The sequence below is a fragment of the Oncorhynchus keta genome, chromosome 10, assembly GCF_023373465.1.
Source record: "Oncorhynchus keta strain PuntledgeMale-10-30-2019 chromosome 10, Oket_V2, whole genome shotgun sequence".
Lineage (NCBI taxonomy): Eukaryota > Metazoa > Chordata > Actinopteri > Salmoniformes > Salmonidae > Oncorhynchus > Oncorhynchus keta.
This window is the reverse complement of record NC_068430.1, coordinates 34,751,062-34,772,117: the sequence shown is the minus strand read 5'-3', so window position 1 is coordinate 34,772,117 and position 21,056 is coordinate 34,751,062. Positions and strand designations below refer to the sequence as shown.

General features: G+C 42.1%; 1 protein-coding gene across 50 annotated transcripts in view; it reads right to left on the bottom strand.

Moving 5' to 3' along the window:
• LOC118388583 (FYVE, RhoGEF and PH domain-containing protein 5) overlaps window positions 1-20,801 on the bottom strand; it is a 74,671-nt gene extending 53,870 nt beyond the window's left edge. For all 50 annotated transcript variants that reach the window (XR_008144558.1, XR_008144560.1, XR_008144557.1 and 47 more), the window contains exons 1-5: window positions 20,562-20,801; window positions 10,424-13,202; window positions 2,315-2,468; window positions 2,171-2,229; window positions 1,961-1,991 (exon numbers count right to left, since the gene is read on the bottom strand). Coding sequence is in view for 3 of the 50 variants with exons in the window: in XM_035777794.2 (XP_035633687.1) it covers window positions 1,961-1,991; window positions 2,171-2,229; window positions 2,315-2,468; window positions 10,424-13,202; window positions 20,562-20,616 (3,078 nt within the window). In the remaining 47 variants the exon portion in view is untranslated. The remainder of the gene's footprint in view (window positions 1-1,960; window positions 1,992-2,170; window positions 2,230-2,314; window positions 2,469-10,423; window positions 13,203-20,561) is intronic.
• Window positions 20,802-21,056: the final 255 nt, after the last annotated feature.

The following is a 21,056-nucleotide window of genomic DNA, read 5'->3' as shown; positions in this document are numbered from 1 at the left end:
GTAACTTAAATTATATACACTACATGTATGAAGTCTCCATACTCAACGTTGTATAGGAAATATGAAAAATTATGAAAATACTTCTGTTAAGATAGGAATGTGATTTTAGGAGCCATAAGATAATTTGTCTCCTAAATCTTTGAATAGCATATAGCCACACCCTGAGTGAGGTCAGAGAGCGTGTCAGCCAGACGGAGCCATCTCCTTCGGCCAGAGTGCATAAAAGGATTGGTGGATAAATTAACAGTAGACCAGGAAATGTGAAGTGGTAGTTAAACTTTTGAAATGGTTGGAACTTTGAACCTCAACACGAGGTGAAGAAAATAAACTCACCTTCCAGACCAGAAAGGTGTGTATAGAGCTGCAGTTCACGTCCAGAGTGGTTTGAACCTTGAATATCAACACCCGGAAGCGGAGAGAAGCTCACCTTCCAGACAATCACTGGTACGGCTGTTTAGCCATCCTACCATCCTACTACTCTTGTCAAATCATTGTATCCTACTACTCTCATCACCAATGGGAACTGTCGACACAGCTGGCTACCCTATCTTCCATGGAGCATCTTCCAGAGTGAACAACAGTAGACGATGGGAAAGGGGAAACCACTTTCGGACAATCATAGCTATACAAGCGTGCTGCTGAAAGGCCAACAACCTTGCTGAGGAGGGCTGGTTGTGACAGTGATAAACGTCGAGCGAAGGCATACACACATAAATAAGTTAATGATTTCTAATTCTAAAGAGGTGGTGGTTCTTGTGCAAAGTACATGATTACTGTGAGAATAGTTTCTAAAATGTATAAATGATGTGCCTCACTTTACTTTTCTCTCTCTCTCCCTCTCCATGTCGTTTTGTAAAAAGCCACCATGTTATGTCAGTCCACTAGGGACCTTTTTCTCATGTATTGAGTGTGTAAGTTTATTGTGTTATAATTTAGTTAGCTATAAAATAAACAATTAAACCAATTTGTGTAGTATTGAATTCATAAGTAAGGCTGGGGTTTTTGCAGATCCAAGAAGGTTATGACTGATAAGAGGTCATCATTAATATGTTGACTGCTTTATGGATGTTTCGGGGACATGGTAACTCTTTAAACAACTTCTCTCATGGTGCCCCAAATTCCTAATGAGTTAATTGTTACATTATTAATTTAATCGGGTAACAATTAAACATAGTTGATTCGATAAATAAAAGTAATCAGATTAATGAAAGTAAAGTCACATTAGTTTGTAATACCTTCAAAATTGAATTAAAGTACAGTGGTTGGTGGGGCTCTACTTGGGGAAAGTGGTTCACAGAGAGACAAAAGTAAGATGAGTGGAGGCACCACACATACTTCAGGGAAGTGTCTGATGCCCTCCCAGCCACCTTGGCCCTCAGATAGAGCCCCATCTCCACTCTCACCAATGACCACCACTGGCTATAATGGCAAACAAGGAATAATAATGACTCGACACCCTCTCCTAATTTGTCCAGAACTCTTATTCATTTTACAGCAGGTTTGCAAGTCACAAAAATAAATACAATTACATTGTATTATAGATACATCCTTCCTTCTCTCTCTCCCAAGCCAAGTTTCCAACTGTTATCTATACACAACAACCCACGTCTATGACGGTGAAATGCCTGTTTACTGTTCTATCTGAGAAATCACTGCACGTCCACTGTCCCATCAGCCCAGTCAGGCAATTCATAAACTTGATCTCCACTGTAAAAAGCATCTAGACATTATTTCCCCTTGCTTCTAGCCTAGCATTGGGATTGCAACAGAGGAGATTTGTATAAACCTTGTTGTCTGCCTCTCTGATCCATCTCCTGTATCTTTTTCCTACCAACTCATAGGGGCACCAAACGCCCAATGACAGAGAGCTTTCCTGGAGCAGAGTTTGCTACATGAAGGTGAGAGGAAATCTAATCCATCTAGAAATACATGTCTGGTTCAGAGACGTCTTCATACCTACCTCCTGGAGAAGCTTGAGGGCTTTCACATGTCTGCAGAGAGAGAATTGAGGCACTGTCAGGTTTACATGTGCAGATGAATGTAAAAATGCATTCATTTACAGGTTATTAAGGTGAAATAACAAGGTGAAAAGGACACAACAATGTTACAGAGTAAAAGAGTTACAATGATGCTGATTAGTAGTGTTATATGTGATACTCAGGTCACTCACAATCTCTCAGTGTCCACCAGCTCTTTGGCAATGTAGAAGGCTCTGGATCGACCGTCGGTCTGTAAAGAACAACATTATCAGTAACACATCTCTATGGAATAGCAAACATAATACAATAACAATATCTTGGTTTTGAAAACGTACCCGTCTGTCATATGTGTTATCTGCTCCTCCCTCCTCCTCCTCAGAGGTTTGTTCTTGGTCCTCCTCCTCCACTATCCCGCCCCCAGCCTCAACCTCTGACCCGCCAGGTGAACCAACAGCTATGGCGCACACGGTGTAGGCTTCTGTATAGGCACTGAGAGGACAGGACCAGATAAGAGCATCCGTATAGAGATGTAGGATCTTAATTTGATCAGCCTGTTGCAGGTGAACTTTCCTACATGTAAAACATGTAGTGTATTTGAGGTTAAAAAAAAGTCTTCTGAAGTTTGTAATTTCCACTCTAAATTTCAGACTTGATTTTCTCTTACGAAAAATGTATTGTCAATTATAATACACATAATAATCCACATTTCCCGTTGCTGCAGGATTATTTTCCTGCTGTAGCAATCTGGCTCAAATTAAGATCCTACTGTAGTGTAGTTCACACATACATGTCAACAAATACACATTCAAACATTAAAATATGTATGTTAACAAACACACACACCATACAGTGGCAGTTTTATCAGTGCAGTTTTCTGAAATCTGGCAAATGATGAGGGTGAGCCAGTGAAGGAAGGAAGGAGAGGAGAGAGAGGAGAGACAATAAACCCATCAAATATATTACTAAACCAAAGGACATTTACAGAGAGGCATTATGAAGCTGTAACTCATCTGATGGGCAGTGGATCAAATTCATAAAATCCCAAACTCTGATCATTAGCATGAAAAAAAACGGAAAAAAAAAAACATAAAAAACATCCTGAGATGAATATGAAGGTGGGAGACAGAGTGAGACAGCTTGTCTTCAGCTAGGATCCATTTTCAAACCAACACAGAGAGGGCTGGTAAAGCTTCTTTATAGGAAATGAAGAGGAACATGTCTGATCAATGGAAAGGAGGATTAATCAACCCCAGAGTGATCTCTCATAGGTCACGGTGTCAGGCCTTCTGCCATGATGAATGGCTAATACAACTCAAAGTTTCTCAGGGAAACAAATTAAAAACCATTTGTTCAGGAAGAGAACAATGACATTGTTAGAGACATTTTTCAAGATTCTATCTGCCCATTCCAATGTACAGTATGGCATTTCCATCAGGAATGTCTTTATCTACAGACCACAACATGAAGTATTATCTTTATACAGCATTGACAGTACATTTACACTGAGTGTACAAAACATAAGGACTCCCTGCTATTTCCATTACATAGACTGACCAGGTGAATCCAGGTGAAAGCTATGATCCCTTATTGATGTCACTTGTTAAATCCACTTCAATCAGTGTAGATGAAGGGATCAGACAGGTTAAAGAAGGATTTTGAAGCCTTGACACAATTGAGACACGGATTGTGTATATGTGCCATTCAGAGGGTGAATGGGCAAGACTGCTGTAATAATAGCAGGTTATATGGAGGAACATCAGACATATGGAGAGCGACAACGTGATATTATGAGAAGAGATGAGAGATCTTTTTAGTGTGGGGAAAGACCACCAATAAACCTAGAGTGCCTCCAGCGACACAGCCATACCCAGGCCATGGACCAGCATCAATGGGATGGGATGCAGTTAATAGTGGTGTCCTCGACTAAATCGGAACAAAGGAACCGATTGAGTCAGTTGCCAGTTTTCAGCTTCCAAATCATTTCCAACCAAAAACACATCTTAATCTCTGCATGTTACAACTTTGTCCCTTAACCATGGCAATAGCATCCGGTCTCTGCAGCCTCTGTGCTATAATGTTTTATTACAGCCAAAGAACAAATCTACAGTGGCGAATTACAAAAGGGGATAACAAATTATACTTCCCCGCTTCCCCAGGCTCTTTGTGAGCTTATTTGTTTGTCCTGCTGATACTGGAAGGGTGAGTATCCACTGGTCAGTGACCTCAAATATACTGAAGGACTTGGTTTCTCAGATAGTAATTATTCTAGTGGCGAAATTAGTAAAGATACCTGTAAAGAAGGCTGGAGTAACAAATAATTGTGCCTCGGTATGTTAAGTGATGTGCTACTAATGCTATCACAAGAGGTGTACCCGGCGCTTGACTGTTTCTGCGTTCAACACCACAAACAAGTCAAGACCTGTATGTACTGTAAAGCCCTTTAAAGTCCTCCACCCCTTCTCCGGCATTTCCCGTAAACAGAGAAATGGACGCTCAAAGGCAGGACACTTCCTCCCCAGGGATGACCTGACAATGACCTCACAGGCCCCACACCCAGGCCTTCCTGTAGCCAACACCTAGCCTATGGGCAGGGCTCCTGACCACTGCTGACCAACCTCTAGCCAACACCTACAGGCAGAGCCCCTGACCACTGTTGACCAACCTCAAGTTTAAAATTCAAGTTTTATTAGTGAAATGCTTACTTGCTGGTTCCTTCTCGATAAATGCAACAACAATAAGAAATAATAAAAGATAAGAATACGAACATACAGTAAACTGCTCAGTAGAATATAATAAACATTTTAGCATACGTACAATATAGGAACATTTACACATGTTTTGGGGAAGGAGAAATTGGGGGGGCAAGTGTTTCAATTGTGCAGTATTTAGCAATCATAATAATATTCTGGTAGCAGCAGTTGTGATGTGTATGTAGCATGAATGTGTGTGTGTGAGTGAGTGAGTGAGTACATGTGTGGTCAGCCCAGTTCAAGTGTTCAGAAGTCTGATGGCTTGTAGATATAAACGTTCTCTGAGCCTGTTGGTATCAGACCTCATGCTCTGATATCATCAGCCCGATGGTAAGGGAGTGAACAGCTCGTGGCTGGGGTGTGTGGTGTACTTGACGATGCTGCGGGCTTTCCTCGGGCACCGTTTGGAGTAGATGTCCTGGATGGATGGGAGCACGGTCCATGTACTGGGCTGTCTTCACCACCCGCTAGAGGCCCTTGCTGTCGTGGACGGAGCAATTCCTGTACCAGGCCGTGATGCAACTGGTCAGGAGTACGCTCTCAATGGTGCAGCAGTAGTATTTGGAGAGGAATTATTCAGCCACCTTAGGAAGTAGAGATGCTGTTGCACCCTCTTGACAAGTGTGGTGGTGTTGTTGGTCCATGTCAAGTCCTCGGGGAACAGAACAGAAAACTGTAAAATAACAAATTATTTGAGGAACAGAACCCGAACCAAAAATGTAAATATTATGTTCTGTTTCGGAACTGATTTTTTTTTTTAAAGCATGGGAACCGATTATTAACGTACTTTCACGTTTTTTTATAGTCCCAAAAAAAGTGTGTTTTTCTTTATTCAAACCTGTGTAGAACATTATTTTGCTGGTCGGAACAGTGGAATGCAACGAAAAAATGTTATGGTTCTGTTCAGAATGAAACGATAGGGCTGGACGCCGAGAAACTCAAAACTGCTCTACTGCAGTCCTGTTGATGTGGATTGGGACATGTTCCGTCCTCTGCTTTCTGAAATCAACCATCAACTCCTTTGTTTTGCTGACGTTGAGGGAGAGATTGTTGTCCTGGCACCACAATGCCAGTTCACTTACCTCCTCACTATAAGCGGACTCATTGTTGTTGATTATCAGGCCTACAACCATGGTGTCATCAGCACACTTGATGACGGAGTTGGTGTCGTGCAAAGTCACACAATCGTGGGTGAACATGGAGTACAGCAGAGGGCTGAGGACACATCCCTGGGTGCCCCTGTGTTAAGAATCAGTGTGAAGGAGAAGTTGATGCCAATCTTCACTGCCTGTGGACTGCCCGTCAAGAAGTCCGGAATCCAGTTGTAGAGGGTGGTGCCCAGACCCAGGGTGTTGTCCAGATAGTCTGTAGTCCTTGCCAAATGCGTCGCGAGTCTGAGTTGTCGAACATCAATTCAAGTTTGAGTCTGTATTGTCTTTAGCCAACACCTACAGGCAAATCCCCTGACCACTGCTCACCAACCTTCAGCTACAACATACAGTGTAATTCTCATGACCATGACAAACTGATTAATAGCCAAAAGCCTGCTATGGAAAGTAAAGACAGTCAATATGTGCAGTCTAAAACCATATCAGTTCAAATGAGAGAGTAGAAAACAGTAAGACCCTATGTGTTTGGTACAGGCAGTGGATCTCTGACCCTTTATTTGCAAACAATTTCATTAGAAATTCCTTAAAAGCACACAACAAATGTGTAGGTATTAAAATCTCTGTGTTGAGGTAACAAGTGTTGTGAGTGTTATATCTGAGTGTTGATTCTAGTGGGGTTAACACCAGTGGGATTGAAATTGACGCCACCTGCGGTGAATAAATGAAGTGTTAACCAGGTGCTACTCGACTGCGTTGAGTTCATTTCCGCTAGCTCTCTCAGAGTGAAAAAAGACATGGGAAGGGGCCATAGTATCATATTTCCCAGTATGCTTTATTGCAGGTTGCTTTTTAGAAATAGCTTGTTTTAATATATATGTTTCTGCATGCACATTGATTGAGTAATTGATCTTACACTACACAAAGATAAATAACATTTTCCCATTATTGAGATGGCTGTACCATTTTAGACGGTTGAAGTAGTCTCATTTATCACTCTTCCCTACCTTGGCAGTCATTCTAACTGCAGTAATTAAAAGTTTCAATTGTTGGATATTCTAATACTGACTGGATTCCAATAGGAATTATACAATTAGCAAGCCATCATAATATGGCTTGCAAACCAGGAGTTTAAGACCACAGTGTTAAGGTAAAATAAGGCTGTCAAAGTATTTTAACAATCATGTCTCTGTCACTAGCAAACACAGTCATGGGTGGTACTGTTACTTCTAAAATTCACTCAAAAGGCACCCTTGGAAATAGATATGAAAATAATGCTGTAATCCGCAGGATTCCCCAACTGGAGCCTTATTCTAAAATGTATGTGTTTTCCCTCGTCAATCTTCACCCAATATCCCATTATGACAAAGCAAAAACAGGATTTTATAAATTATACATTTTATAGAAATGTATTACAAATAAAAAATGGAAATATCACATGTACATAATTTAAACATTTATGTATTGACACCCTTTACTCAGTACTTGGTTGAAGCACAATTGGCAACGATTACTGCATCGAGTCTTCTCGGGTATGACGCTACAAGCTTGGCACACCCGTATTTGGGGAGTTTCTCCCATTCTTCTCTGCAGATCCTCTCAAGCTCTGTCAGGTTGGATGGGGAGTGTTGCTGCACAGCTATTTTCAGGTTTCTCCAGAGCTGTTTGATTGGGTTCAAGTCCGGGCTCTTGCTGGGCCACTCAAGGACATTCAGAGACTTGCCCCAAAGCCACTCCTGCATTGTCTTCGCTGTGTGCTTAGGATCACTCTCTTGTTGGAAGGTGAACCTTCGCCCCGGTCTGAGGTCCTGAGCGCAATGGAGCAGGATTTCATCAAGGATCTCTCTCTACTATGCTCTGTTCTTCTTTGCCTCGATCCTGACTAGTCTCCCAGTCCCTGCCGCTGAAAAAGATCCCCCACAGCATGATGCTGCCAGCACCATGTTTCACCGTAGGGATTTTGCCAGGTTGCCTCCAGACGTGATGCTTGGCATTCAGTCCAAAGAGTTCAATCTTGGTTTCATCAGACCAGAGAATATTGTTTTTCATGGTCTGAGAGTCTTAAGGTGCCTTTTGGCAAACTCCAAGCTGGCTGTCATGTGCCTTTTTCTGAGGAGTGGCTTCCGTCTGGCCAGTCTACCATAAAGAACTGATTGGTGGAGTCCTTCAGAGATGGTTGTCCTTCTGGAAGTTTCTCCCATCTCCACAAAGGAGCTCTGTCAGAGTGACCATCGGGTTCTTGGTCACCTCCCTGACCAAGGTCCTTCTCCCCGGATTGCTCAGTTTTGCTGGGCGACCAGCTGTAGGAAGATTCTTGGTGGTTCCAAACTTCTTCAATTTAAGAATGATGGAGGCCACTGTGTTGTTGGGGACCTTCAATGCTGCATAAATGTTTTGGTGCCCTTCCACAGATCTGTGCCTCGAGACAATCCTCTCTTGAGTTCTACGGAAAATTCCTTCAACCTCATGGCTTTGTTTTTGCTCTGAAATGACCTGTCAACTGTGGGACCTTATATAGACAGGTGTGTGCCTTTCCAAATCATGTCCAATCAATTTAATTTATCACAGGTGGACTCCAATCAAGTTGTAGAAACATCTCAATGATGATCAATGGAAACAGGATGCACCTGAGCTCAATTTTGAGTCTCATAGCAAAGGGTCTGAATACTTATGTAAATAAGGTCTTTTTGTTTTTTATATTTAATACATTTGCTCAAATAAAAAAAAGTTACTGTTTTCGCTTGGTTATTATGGGGAATTGTGTGTAGATTGCTGAAGGGAAAAAAACAACTTAATCCATTTTAGAATTAGGCTGTAATGTAACAAACTGTGGAAAATGTCACGGGCCTGAATACTTTCTGAAGGACATAAAAAAACTTTTTTTTAAAACCAGGAAATCAGCTCCAAGTGATTTTAATATAAGAAATCTGTTCCAAAGTATTCCCACGCATAATAAAGGGGGAAGAGGTGACCGTATACAAATGTAAGCAAGGTTTGAAATGATTATGTTTTAGTCAAAACATGATATTCGGCTTCTTGCGGTCAATTTGCAGTCTACAAATGATTTGTCATTATGGTCCGGCCCCCCGACCATCCACTCAAGAAGAAATCGGCCTGTGGCTGAATCTAGTCGATGATCCCTGTCCTACAGTGTTAAAACAACACCCCAAAATGAGTTACTGTAAGACACAGGTGTTAATTCCCTAACACTATGAACAGCACCAGCTCTAAGAAAGTGTTCATTTAAGTCTGAATTTGCAAAACCCTTGATGTTAGGGACTCAACACTCTTGGGGTGTTAGTTTATCAACACTGAAAGTGTTAGTTTAACACTATTTCGGTGGGTCATATTATACACACTAGGAAAGTGTTCAATTGAACAATGTGGGCATTAAAATTGTAATCTAAAATTTGCAGTGCACCAATATGTCACCTTAATGCTGGGTTGTCAAACTAATTTTGCACCAGGGGCCGCATCCGGTCTTCAACGAGGTCCAGAGGGCCGCACCGATTTTTGGACACTGTCAATAAACTGTATGACAGCTGGACACTGTCAAGAAACTGAATGAATATAGGTCCATTATCATTTCTACACAGTTTCCATTTGGTTTTAGTCATTTTTAAGTATATTGATTTTTTTACTCAAACCACCTGCAGGCCGGACTGGACCCCCTTGACCAGATCGTATGTTTGACACCCCTTTCGTTAATTTGAACTGAACATCTTTTGGATGCTTGTGATGCAACAACATGCAACAGCATCACTAATTCAGAGGATTCCCAGAGACCTGTGTATCAAAACACCCTTGTGTTTAACTCCCATACACCTCCAGAATAGTAAACATGGCTACTATACTGCATTGCTGAGGGCAACACATCGTAGAGATAACGGAATACTGAGATTGCATCTCCCAATCTTCTTTCTGATTACCTGCCTGGAAGGAAGAGTGATGAGTCCAAAATGTTCTGAAAATTAATCATCCGGCGAGGTCTGTATAATACCTTAGGTAGCCATCCAAAGCAAACTATGACCTGCCAAAATGAATTGATATATGCATTCCTCAATGATGAACTAATTCCTACTGTATGTGACTGAACATGTAAGCACAACTTCCAAGCAGTCTCCACCAGTCCTGCGGTCCCACGGTCTCCTTTATGTCATGTGCAATATGATGACTATAATGCTTAATGATGATTATAGGGATAGGGTTGTGTGTGTGTGTGTGTGTGCGTGCGTGCGTGCGTGCGTGTGTGTGCGTGTGACTGACCACTGTGTGGTCAAGGCAGCAAGGCACCCTCCCGTTGGGAACGGTTCTAAATCCCTTATCCCTAGGGAGTAGTACACACACAACGGGGACACAGTAATCAAAAAGACTAGTGCTCTGTATAAGAGGTGGCAGGGATCACTAATATTACAACCGGGAGCATCTATCTACTTCAGTGGTGCACTCTCATACAGTACACACATTAAAAAAATGAATGTTACAAGTGTGTTGTATGTTACATGAATATTACAAGTGTGTTACCAGTGCAAACTATACACCTTGAGATCTAAGGCAGATGTAAAAGTTAACTCAAATTTACCCATACCTTTCAGGCTCTTGCTCAGGCGACTGAGCTTTTCTCTCAAACCCAGGGAAGCTACTCATATCCACGTAACCATCAGTGTCATTGGCAGAGGACAGCACCCGACTCGTGTGGTCAAAGAACTCTGCAAAGGTCCCAGGTCGTACAGGCTTCCGGGAAGGGATCTGGATGTTCTCATAGTCGGAGCTGAGGGTCTGGGCAGGTATATTCTCGTAGTCTGACATGTCAGTGTTGGGAAAGGAGATGGAGCGGGGCTTGGTCAGAGGGAGGGGGGTGTAGGGGGCGCGGGAGCGGTCCTCAAAGGACTCCACCCGTGCCACACTGCGGTTGAGGAAGGCCACGGAACCCCCTTTTCTCTTCCCATCCTTATAGAACAGGAAGGTGGAGGGGGATTCCGGAGACCGCTGGGGCTTACTGACCATCCGGGACTTGAGTTGCGGGGAGCTGCCTGTGCTGCGCCTCTCTAAATCAAGGACCCTGGCAGGGCCGTGGTGGCTGGACTCAGGGGAGGACCTGGAGGAGGACACATTGACGTCCACCAGCAGCTTGCTCTCTGTCTTCCTCCTGAACTTCAGCATCAGGAAGCGCTTGAAGGAGGACTTCTTCTTTTTCTGCCTGTCTGGGGAGTCCCCCTCGATGAACAGGGATGGAGAGCTCTTGGTGATGGGCTTCTTGGTGATGTATGCTAGCTCAAAGGGAGGAGGGATGTCCACCATTGAAGTAGGGGTGGACAGGCCGCTGGAGGGCAGGGGACTTTGCTGGGTGAAGCTTCCAGAAGAGCCCATAACACAGGGCAGGGAGAGGCTGTCCTCCCTCCTCTCCCCTGGGGAACCCTGGCTCTCCCTGTACACACACAGGGGCAGTTCCCGTCCCTCCATGGAGAAGGAGCGGGGGTACAGGAGAAAGCGATGTTGTTTGGATGAGCTCTTGGCCCAGGTTGAGTTTAACATGGGACTGCTGCTCAGCGCGGGTCCGCTCCGGTCCAAATCTACCTCGCAGTAGTTCTGAAGGTGGAACTCGGAGCCCGCCTCCTCAGGAACCGTATCAGGCACGTAACCAGGCACTTTCCCTGACAACGACCGGGACCTGGTCACAATGGATTTTCTGTCAAAAGGCAGGAAATTCTCCCCCTCTGAGTCCAGGCCTGCCTCTTCGTAGACATGCTCATCACTAAGGTTACCTTCTATGTCGGTTGTCTCATCCAGGTAGGGAATGATGTGGCCCTCAAGGTCCTCCTCATCCCTGAACACATCAGAGTCATCTGGGGAGCGCAGCTGGCTGTCAGAGAACGATGAGGCCTGGGAGGTGTCTGTGTCCGCTGGCACAGAGATGGACACCAGCCTGAAACGGGGCTGGTTGTTACTCTGGTTCAAGAAAGCCTCCACCCTCTGGACTACAGGCATCCTTCTCTGACATGAACCTGTCATGTTCTCCCTGTCGTCATCATCATCATCATCGTCATCTCCTATCTCGACGTAGTCCTCAGAAGAGACACACTCAATATGACCCATGTCCTCACACAGGGAGTCATCGTCACCTATGGCTGCGTACTCACTGGGCTCCGTGGTCTCTGTTGTGACCAGTGAAGATTCTTCCGGTGTGCTCTCACTCTCTGCTGATCCGTCACCTTTGCCCTCTGCAGGGCTCTGCTCTGGATCCACAATGTCCTCAGTTGAGATGTAGTAGGGTTCCAGGCTAGGGTCAACTGCTTCCTCCTCTGTGTTGAAAAGTTGTTTTGCTTTATGTTTGCTGTGTTGGCGCTCACCCTCTTCCATACTGTACTGAACAGTCATGGGCTCTTCATCAATTATGGAATATGGTTGATACCTTTGTGCTCTCTCCTCTGAGGGACCAATGACATCATATCCAAAGTCCTCCTGTAGGACATTGGTAGGACTACCAGGGTAAGGTGAGGATTCCTCTACTTCCCCTTCATCCTCCTCCTTGAAGGATGAAGGCTCTTGGGTAACAAGGTCCTCCTCTACGTTGTCTTTGACGAGGAGATCTATGTGTTCCTCAGAGAGAGATTCTGTTTCTGTATCTGCTGTGGTATCAGCTGCTTCTTCTTCTGCTTCTTCTTCCTCTATTTGGTGCTCTTCCTCCACATTCTCCTTTTTTTCTTTCCCAGGCCAAGTTTCACAGAAGTAGCATGCTGCCTCCTCCTCCTCAATGCTGGTGATAGAGAAGCCATCTGTGTCGGCCAGCGCCTCGCCAGCATAGCAGCCCTCTGTGTCAATCTCATCAGTGATGTCCGTGTCGATTACCTCCACCGAGTGCACTGAATAAATTGTGAATCCAGCATCACTGTCCCCCAGTGTTTCCAGAGAATCCACCTCCTCTGCCTGAACATTGTCAGTTAACCTCCAGTCCTCCTCTTTCTCCTGCATCATCTCCTCCTCCTCCACCGGTTCCATCTGCTCTTCATAACCATTCTCAGGATCGTTGACCCCTGAACTGAGAGAGTATGAGTCATACTGAGGTTCCACTGGCTCCTCCTCCTCTAGCCCCTTCCCTCCACTCAGACAGTCCTCTGGCTCGTTCTCCTGGTCAAGGTCCTCATCTGAGGACAGCAGGTCCCCGTTGGTGCACCCCTCCTGGGCGTTGTTGCAGAGTAGGGAGGAGTCGCGCTCCTCAGGGTCATGTCGTACTGTGGGTTTGGGGGCGATGGGAGGTTTGGGGCCCCTGGCTAAGGAGCAGGGCCGGGACATAAGGGGGGAAGGAAGCTTGAAGGTAAGGTGACTCACAAGTTTTGGTTTAGGAGCAAGAGGAGGCTTCTTAAAATCTGAAAAGAAAACAAAAGACATCATCATGAGCTACTACTAGATATATCCAAACAAGATAATGGATTATTCAAAATTTACAGAGGGGGAAAATTGTGAGGTTAGCGGTCTGCACAAAAAACAAATGTTATGGTTAAACTCAAACATATTGATTCATAAAAAAAACATTCTTTATGGATTTTGTTTTTCAAATGGTATTATATGTATTAATGATATTATGAATATAAATGGAGGAGTTATGTCACATATGCAGTTAGCAAAAATATATGTGAATATCTCCTCAATCTAAATTTACAACCAATTGATTGCAGCACTACCACAAAAAAATGGAGGAGGCAAGTGGATAAGGGAGAAGGTAAGGAACTTATCTGCCTGCCATATATTACAGATACAAATTGGCTGAAAGGAACTGGCATAAATAGAAAAATATACCAGTTTCATCTGAGGACAACAATGTTGACAGCTGCGCCATACAGGTTGCAAGGTAAATGGGAGATTTTTGATGTACCAATTCCATGGCACATGGTTTTGAACCGGTACAAAAAAATACCCTTGACTCAACAATTACAGTTTGTCAATTTAAATTATTATATACAATTCTTGCCCCCAACAGAATGCTATATACAGTTGAAGTCGGAAGTTTACATACACCTTAGCCAAATACATTTAAACTCAGTTTTTCACAATTCCTGACATTTAATCCTAGTAAAAATTCCCTGTGTTATGTCAGTTAGGATCACCACTTAATTTTAAGAATGTGAAATGTCAGAATAATAGTAGAGAGAATTATTTATTTGAGTTTTTATTTCTTTCATCACATTCCCAATGGGTCAGAAGTTTACATAAACTCAATTAGTATTTGGTAGCATTGCCCTTAATTGTTTAACTTGGGTCAAATGTTTCAGGTAGCCTTCCACAAGCTTCCCACAATAAGTTGGGTGAATTTTGGCACATTCCTCCTGACAGAGCTGGTGTACCTGAGTCAGGTTTGTAGGCCTCCTTGCTCACACACGCTATTTCAGTTCTGCCCACACATTTTCTGAAGGTTTGATGTCAGGGCTTTGTGATGGCCACTCCAATACCTTGACTTTGTTGTCCTTAAGCCATTTTGGACGTACGCTTGGGGTCATTGTCCATTTGGAAGACCCATTTGCGACCAAGCTTTAACTTCCTGACTGATGTCTTGAGATGTTGCTTCAATATATCCACATAATTACACTTCCTCATGACACCATCTATCTTGTGAAGTGCACCAGTCCCTCCTGCAGCAAAGCACCCCCACAACATGATTCTGCCACCGCCCTGATTCACAGTTGGGATGATGTCCTTTGGCTTGCAAGCATACCCAAACATAACGTTCCTCCAAACATAACGATGGTCATTATGGCCAAACAGTTCTATTTTTGTTTCATCAGACCAGAGAACATTTCTCCAAAGTACGATCATTGTCCCCATGTGCAGTTGCAAACTGTAATCTGGCTTTTTATTGCGGTTTTGGAGCAGTGACTTCTTCCTTGCTGAGCGGCCTTTCAGGTTATGTCGATATAGGACTATATAGATACTAGATAGATACTTTTATACCAGTTTCCTCCAGCATCTTCACAAGGACCTTTGCAAGGTCCTTTATTCTGGGATTGATTTGCACATTTCCACCAAAGTACGTTCATCTCTAGGAGACAGAACACATCTCCTTCCTGAGCGGTATGACGGCTGCGTGTTCCCACTGTTTATACTTGTGTACTATTGTTTGTACAGATGAACATGGTACCTTCAGGTGTTTGGAAATTGCTCCCAAGGATGAACCAGACTTGCGAAGGTCAACAATTTTGTATCTGAGGTCTTGGCTGATTTCTTTTGATTTTCCCATGATTTCAAGCAAAGAGACACTAAGTTTGAAGGTTGGCCTTGAAATACATCCACAGGTACACCTCCAATTGACTCAAATTATGTCAATTAGCCTATCAGAAGCTTCTAAAGCCATGACATAATTTTCTGGAATTTTCCAAGCTGTTTAAAGGCACAGTCGACTTAGTGTATGTAAACTTCTAACCCACTGGATCTGTGATACAGTGAATTATAAGTGAAATAATCTGTCTGTAAACAATTGTTGGAAAAATGACTTGTGTCATGTACAAAGTAGATGTCCCAACCGACTTGCCAAAACTATAGTTTGTTAACAAGAAATTTGTGGTGTGGTTGAAAAATGAGTTTTAATGACTCCAACCTAAGTGTATGTAAACTTCCAACTTTAACTTTATATTTCAAAGCGCACAATACACACAATGCCCCATAAAGGTAAACTGTACGTATAAAAGTTTGTGCATAAAATAACATATGCGCAGAACATAATCCGGATCCGTAACTTGAGAAAGAAGTTTCCAGAGGGGCTTCAAATGGGGGGTTCCCTAAAGTCTACTGATTACAATGATAAATAATATGACATTCTGTATTTTGTCCATTTCAAGCAATGTGACAAGAAACCTTACTTAATTCCAAACCATTCCAATAGAACTCTACCATTTTGAATAGGATGTATAGTACGTAATACTTAGGCTACGATTACTTATTATGCAAGCACTGTTCTAGTACGTGCTATCATTCTAATCCACAGATATCATACAATATTTTGAAATCGTTATGAGCATGCTGAAATGTTATCATCTCAATGGAGGGATCAAAATATCAACAACAATCTGTGATTTAGACAGCATTTTTAAACATTCAAAAACATACATGATCCATTTGATTGTGTTTTCCACACTACCTGGAACATTTTAAGGCATCATTAGGCTTAATATATCATTTACTAATGAAGTTATGGCCAATTCAAAATACAGAACAGTAATTTGAGGGCACATTTCTACCATTTTTTTGCAAAAAGTTTAAGGACAGATATACAGTATATGGCATAGTTGGGTTATTTTATTGTGCTCTCCTCACCACTTAAAACATTTAAAGATATCATTGGGTTGTATGTACCAGTTATTTATGGCAATATGGCAATGTGAATCCTGTCCAATTAGAACCAATTCAGCTGGTTGGTGGTCATTTTGGAAAATTGGTCCAGTATAATAGGTTAAATCTGCATTGGCACAGAAGGCTGCTGAGGGGAGGATGGCTCCTATAAATGTCTGGAACGGAGCAAATAGAATTGCATCAAACACATGGAAACTGTTGGATACATGTAGCCGCGGAACTAAATATCCCTATCCTTTGCATGGTAACATTAATTTGCACCAAATATTTAGTGTCAATGAAATAATGACCCAACACATGTTTTTAATTTAAAATATCAAAGACACACCTTTATTGAATTGTTGCATTTTTTATTTACTGTTTGCGTATATTAATTCTAAGTTGAGTGCATGCTCGTTGATTTATATTTGCAACTTTATTATCAATCTGTTTTCAATTTTTTGAACGATTTCAGCTCTTTTCTGGTGCCTTGTCTACAGCTTGGTGGCCAGGTGTGCTTGTTAGAGGGCGTGCTGCTAATTGGCACATTCTATTCTCCTGACATGGAAGGGTGCGTCGGGGAGATTCCCCCTACATCCAGCATAGGGAAAATGGATTTCCCCAGTTTAAAATATGCTCGAATTTTCTATTTAAAATTGATATACTGTATGTACAACTAATCATATTAATGCTTAAAATCATGTTAATGCTAAAAATGTAAGGAATAGATCCTTAATCATTTACGTGTATCTTTGTAGCCTACCTGCCTGAGAAATTTGGAACTGGCCATTCACTTTATATTATATGTGCTAACCTTATGGCTTCAGTTAACCCTGAGAGTTGCGCCTGTTCAGCGATGTAGACAGCAGTTATACATTTAGAACAGTTTTACGTTGATATTTTACATACCCTAAAGTACTCTTTTTATGCTCTATGGTTTTTGAATTCTCTTACTTTGTAAACAACTTCAAGTTTGGGAAAATAAAACCCCTAATATTTTCACCCCTACCTAGTTGTCTTTCGTTGCCTCCTTGTTCATCCCCTTCATATGGCGGCAGTGGTGGGATGGCCAGTAGAGGGCACTAGAGGTTAAAGGACTTTTTTTCTCTTAACCAAAAACCAAGATGACCAACAAAGGACAAGCCAGGGTGAGGACCACTGAATATCCAGAAGAAGACTGTTGCAGGACCGTTAGCCATGGTATATTGGCCATATACCACACATCTGGCCATATTGCTTAATTGTACAACAGCTGATGAAACTAACACTGTGAAAGTGTGAAAAAATGTGATCAGTGGTATTTCCTGATAGTTGCTGGTTGAAAATGCAATCTAGTATTAGAATGTACCAGAGACTACCAAAATAGAGCATGTTCGACAAAACAAAAATCTTAACCACCCCACACTGGCTTCCCAGACGCAAATATACTTTTGTAGGATAGCCAGAGGCAAAGTCATTATCTGCCAGGTGATTGGCTGAGCCTTCTTGGGTGTGTGACATCACTCCGAGCCCTTACCAAAACACAAAATACATTGCAGACATTTTATCTCGCCTCGAATCTAAAACCAGTAGTAACCAACAACTTTAAGGACAGTTATCTTAAAATGAAAATACATATCTAATATTCCCGCATGCCAATAACATTGTCGCAAAGGAGGGCTTGCTAGCTAGCTACAAGGTTTGAGTTACCTCAGCCGTTTTCTTATGAAACAGTGCAGCTAGTGACGCTGGCTAGCTAACCTGAGCTAGATTGCGTCTAGACTTGGGAGCTCATGGTCAAGTCTCGATGGGATGCAGCTTTTGTCAAATTGACGTAAAAGGTTGTTGCTTATTTGCTAACCCTAACCATTTTCCTAAACTAATTATCCTACTATCTTAATTATCCTAACCTGCTACGTAAGTTCTCCTAAACCTGCTACGAAAAGTCAATTTTGACAAAAGCTGTATCCCTTTTAGACCACACCGTCGCTCATGGACACATCATAGGCTTCAGGAGCCAGCTGCAGATGTGATTCCACCATGGGCAACAATAACTGGCTACTAGTTTGTTTTCAGACAAATATATTCAACTCATATCTAGTTTATCCAGTGACCACTGCATTTAGAATGATAGCTACCGACTGAAATGTAGCTAGCTAGCATACTGGCTCACACTGGCCATGCGGTAGCCAACTAGCTGGCTAATAGTTAGCTTATCGTGGACACCAAACGACAACGCTAGATAGACTTGGGAGCTCATGGGCACACGGGCTACAATAGTAAACTAGTTAAAGATGATAACACCATGGGAAACAATAATTGGCTAGTTTGTTTTCAGACAAATATGTTCAAGTCATAGTTAGTTTATCTACTGACCACCACATTTAAATGACTTAAATGTAGCTAGCTAGCTCACTGACCAGGCAGTAGCCATTACTATCCAATAAATTGTGGATTTACTATTCTTTGATACATTTGGGATAACATCAAGCAACAGACAGTTTGTGTAAATGTAAAAATAAGGATTAGTGGACTCCTCTTATGAATGATCGAACAGTGAAACTTAAATAGATTGGTGAGGCTTTCATTTATTTCCCAATGAATTAAGCTGAAGGTAGGTTTCTCAAGTCATTCGGTTCTTACTGTCTCAAACAATCACCCAAAATAACTTATTAATATTAATTACTTTGCCTCCGGCTATCCTACGAATGTAAATTTTGCTTCCCAGACTGCTTCCAATCATTAAAATGTTCCTTACTTAAAGGGGCAATCTGCAGTTGCTACATCCATTTTTGGTTTTCTAAATTAATTAATAAATGCCTCATAAGCTAAGTTCAACAGTCGTACCCCATCAGAACCCAAAATATACGCTTGTTTTAAACAAAGTAAATATAAACAAACACTGTATAGGCTCAAACATAGTTAAAACTATCATTTTCATCGCATGGATGTTCAGGCCTTCATCCATAGCTCAGTCTATGAATTTGAGAGTGGTTACATTTTTCCAGCCCCATCCCTCAGCTTTTAACCCGAAACAGGGGCAGAGAGGACCCTGCGTTATCATTTCAACTGCGGATTGTCCCCTTAAGGTATCTAGAATTAGTGTACCAAGTTTGATAATTTTATCACAAAATGCATGATTATTTCCCCTATCCGCTGGACTAGGGCACCTGGGAAGCGTATTGGCAGTGAACACTTTGCTCAGAGGGACACAAGTTAACACTAAAGGATTTACTAAAGGATTTACTAAAGGATTTACTAAAGGATTTCCCCAAGTCACTTTCTGCAATTCACTGGAAAGAAGCCCCTCTCATAGACTGTTTTTGCTCCTTTGAAGTTGTGAGTTTCAAGGGACAAAAAAACTGAAGACAAAACAAAACATATGGTCATATGATATATATATGATATATACAATATATATTTATATATATGGTCAAACAGGACACAGAAGGACATTACATAAGGACATTACATTACATTTATATGATCCCGTGGAGGCAGCTGAGGGAAGGACGGCTCATAATGGCTGGAACGAAGTAAATGGAATGGCATCATGGAAACACATGGAAACCATGTGTTTGATGTATTTCAAACCATTCCACCAACTCCGCACCAGCCATTACCATGAGCCCGTCCTCCCCAATTCAGGTGCCACCAGCCTCCTGTGATAAGATCTCCTCAACATAACCTGAGGAAAACAGCACCCCTGGCTGTACCTTGAAGAACCAATCAGATTCTCAACAAAGCAGCAATGTGACAAGCATCATACAGGCTTACTTAGTCCTTGTAAACTGTCCCCATAATTACAACAGAACAATGCCATTGACAAACTTGTCAAAAATCTATAATGTGCATTATCAAAAGAATATCTGGTGTCTATAAATTCATAATCACCCATGTGTTTCGATATTAGATCAATCGATTATCCTATATATTAGATATATTTTTAGACCACCAACATTCATTTCCCTTATTAACACTACAGCATAGAAAGCCTAACTACTGGACTGTAGTTGTTCACAGTTTCAGATATAGACTAAAGACCTAGTGACTCTTTTCACACTTGGGATTTCAATGATTGAAATAATAAGATTGGAATTGCATTACCAGTTCTATATCTAAACAACAATTTGACCTCTATTTGGCTAGCCAACCACGCCTATAGGCTATCCCAGTCTGTGGCATTATGATCCCAGGTCTTGTCAACTTCCACAAATTGTAGGCAGCACAAGTCTGTCACCCTCCATTCACACAGAGTCCCGTTCCCGTTTTGTTATGGGTAGGACACATTCTTACAGTCCTTTTTTTATCGGGATAAAACAACTCAGACAATGCAGCGTTTTATTATGAAATGAACAAATGTTGTCAAGACCTAGGGCTTATTCGATTAGTAGGCTACATTTGTTCAAATCGAAGTGCTCTCATACCTGTATCCATTTTCAGGAACCATCCGCGCGAGCATCCGAACCATTTATCGTTCATTAATCCTTGTGAGAAAGCAACATCCCGTAGGCTATATTCCAGACCACACGTATTCCGAGAAACAGAAAGGAAAGCTATTCAAAGACCAGAAAGGTAAAACAATAACCTCAGTTTTATGTCATTTTTATTGTGTCAAGTTACTTTCCAGCTGTAGCGGTCCTCGACTGGTGGCGCGTGCATATGTGGTGAGAGTCGCGACTGAACATATGCTGGAGACTGGGAACTGAGCGCAGGAGGAGTTCCCTCGCGTTTCCTGAGGAGGAACCCACTGGTCACAAACTGGTTGAATCAACGTTGTTTCAACGTAATTTGTCAACGTATTGTGACATGGAATCTACGTGGAAAATGCATTGGATTTTAATGGAAACTGTTGTTTTGAGGGTGAAATTTCATCATGGTAACCTAATTTTAACATAGACAAACCTTGTATAAATTGTTAA